Genomic DNA, 2,515 nt, shown 5'->3' with positions numbered 1-2,515 from the left:
TAGTTTTGTAATATAGCAGGTAATCACTGGTATCTCTGGTGATGCTCTTGTTATTGTTATACTTTCATATCTTGAGTTACCCTGTGACTGCAAAACATTTGCTTACAACTTAGTTTTGTGAGGAACAGCTCTAACACACAGCTCCCCCTAAAATTTGTGTACATATAAAGAATCATGAGACAAATGTCTAATTAGTGAACTACACTGTAAACCCGAATAAGTTCACAGAACTCAAAAATTATTTTGTAACAGATTACACAAAAATATTTAAGTGATATTTTTAAAAGTTTTAAGTTTACTTAAATTAAAAATTATATTTACTGTTGCCTTAAATTATCTCAATGTTATCTTATAAATATTGATATTCATCAACTTAAAATTAGTGAGTAATTCACTCAAAAATTTCAATAGTCTTCAAATCATAAAATGTTGGAAATGCACTCAAAATTTTCACTTTTCTTAAACTCATAAAATGTGGGAAATAGACTCAAAAAAATTCATATTCTTAAACTCATAATGTAGGAAATGCACTAAATTTCCTATAATTTTCTACTCAAAGTGGGATATGCACTTAATTTATTCTACACTAAAATACTGATGTCGGCCAACAACACAATTATAATCAGCTAATGTCAGAAAAGATGAAAGTGACACCACAGTGACAATTTAGCAACTTTTTTTATTCAACAATGTGCTTTTTAAAAGGCACGAGAATCAAAGGAGATCAGTCACAAAGTGCTTGTCATGAATTAAAATAAAAGGAAATAAAGTGTTTTAAAGTACATTAAGTGTTAATAGTTCTATATTCTGACAGTGGTCATTGCTACAGAGGGTAGATTCAGTATTTTGGGTCTCCATCTCACATTTTTTCAGTAAACATTATGATAAAAACTCACAAGGGATTCATGATAAAATGATATAAGATTCTAAGTATTATCCATCCTCAACAGCAATAAACTATTTAAAGGAACACGCCGACTTTTTGTGACTTTAGCTTATTCACCATATCACCCAGAGTTAGATAAGTCCACACATACCCTTTTCATCTCTGTGTGTGCCGTAACTGTCTGACGCACACAACACTACCCTAGCTTAGCACAAAGACTGGAAGTAAATGGCTCCAGATAGCATACTTCTCCCAATAAGTGACAAAATAACGCCAACATTTTCCTATTTATATGTTGTGATTTTTATAATCAGTGTGTACAAATAACAAGGTCACATGAGACACAGGCATATGTAACAGAACATTAAACATGTATAGTGCATGGATTGAACAGTCGTTTCCAACAAGTAATTGTGCAAAAACATGGGCTGGGCAATACGTCAATGTTTTGATATTTATCCATTAACAATCAATGAATCAAGTCTGAGGTAGAAGAGGCAAACAGTCTCATCTTAAATCTGAGGCAAAAACAACAAACGTCCTCAATACTCAGCTCAACAAATAGTCCATTCTGAGTGATTCACTCATTGAACAAATCATTCTTCAGCGTCAGTAGTAGTTGTAATGTTGTCCTCAAGACACATTACAACTTTTTGTATAAATGTAAATGCTCGAGATTCTTTGGGTACTGTAGGTCTAGTGCATAGACGTACCCAAAGAGCAGGAGAAATGAGTCAGCCAGATTTGTGGAACCACTCGCAAGTATTTCATCCTCCACGACAATACAGATGCTCTCAGGGCTGAAGAGGGCCGCATCAGTAGTGTTATCCGTTACGACTGTCAGGAGAGCCACTGGAGTGTCAGTGAGGTCTGGACCGTCTCCTGACTATAAAACACAAGTAATACAAGAATGAGTTCAGCCCCTGAATACAAATTATGCTAATGATCTCTAAACATTACTGGCACTTAGACTGCAACTAAGCTACATGTTTAAACTATTTTCTTTACATATGCTTATATCTTTACACCATCTGTTAGCATACTTTTTGTGGAATGCTTTATACTTACCTTTTCATTTATAATAACTTGAGAATAACAGTTTACTTGAGAATAACAACTCAAGTAAACTTCGTAAACAGGTCCTGGGGGTTATTCCAGAAAGGAGGTTCAACAAACTCTAAGCCTAACCCTGAACTCTGAGTTGACTTACCCTGAGTTTTCAGTTCCAGAACAGCTGATCTGAGTTAGGTAATTCAACTCTAAATAGTATAGTATTATTAGTTATTTATCTTTTTCTGGCTGCTGGAAGGTGATTGATTAAACCTGCAAAGTGATAAAAAAAAAAGCTAAAAATAAGACGATTGTTCTGATGTGAGAGCACGTCAGCAATGACGTGTAGTCTGATATTCACTGTGCGGCCGAAGTAAGAGCTCATCTAAATGAATCAAAATTCTCTTTTGGATAACTCAAGAGTTTCCCTCATCTCAGGGTTCGCTCTGAGTTTTCACATAACCTGCTTTCTGAAATACCCGCCTGGTTCTCCTATAGTTTTTGGAGTGATGTCATATGTTTAAGCTGACTGAATAGCTAGGCAAAGGGATTGATAGTGAGGCCAGTACACTTACATTA

The 2,515-nt window shown here is 34.9% G+C and overlaps 1 protein-coding gene across 1 annotated transcript in view; it reads right to left on the bottom strand.

The window, feature by feature from the left end:
* Nucleotides 1-1,355: 1,355 nt before the first annotated feature.
* Nucleotides 1,356-2,515, bottom strand: part of LOC123979400 (claudin-11-like) — a 1,869-nt gene continuing 709 nt past the window's right edge. The window contains exons 3-4 of the mRNA XM_046063311.1: nucleotides 1,600-1,772; nucleotides 1,356-1,404 (exon numbers count right to left, since the gene is read on the bottom strand). Of these exons, the coding sequence (XP_045919267.1) occupies nucleotides 1,356-1,404; nucleotides 1,600-1,772 (222 nt within the window). The remainder of the gene's footprint in view (nucleotides 1,405-1,599; nucleotides 1,773-2,515) is intronic.

Source organism: Micropterus dolomieu, linkage group LG11 (assembly GCF_021292245.1).
Source record: "Micropterus dolomieu isolate WLL.071019.BEF.003 ecotype Adirondacks linkage group LG11, ASM2129224v1, whole genome shotgun sequence".
NCBI lineage: Eukaryota > Metazoa > Chordata > Actinopteri > Centrarchiformes > Centrarchidae > Micropterus > Micropterus dolomieu.
This window is presented reverse-complemented; position numbering and strand designations above follow the sequence as displayed.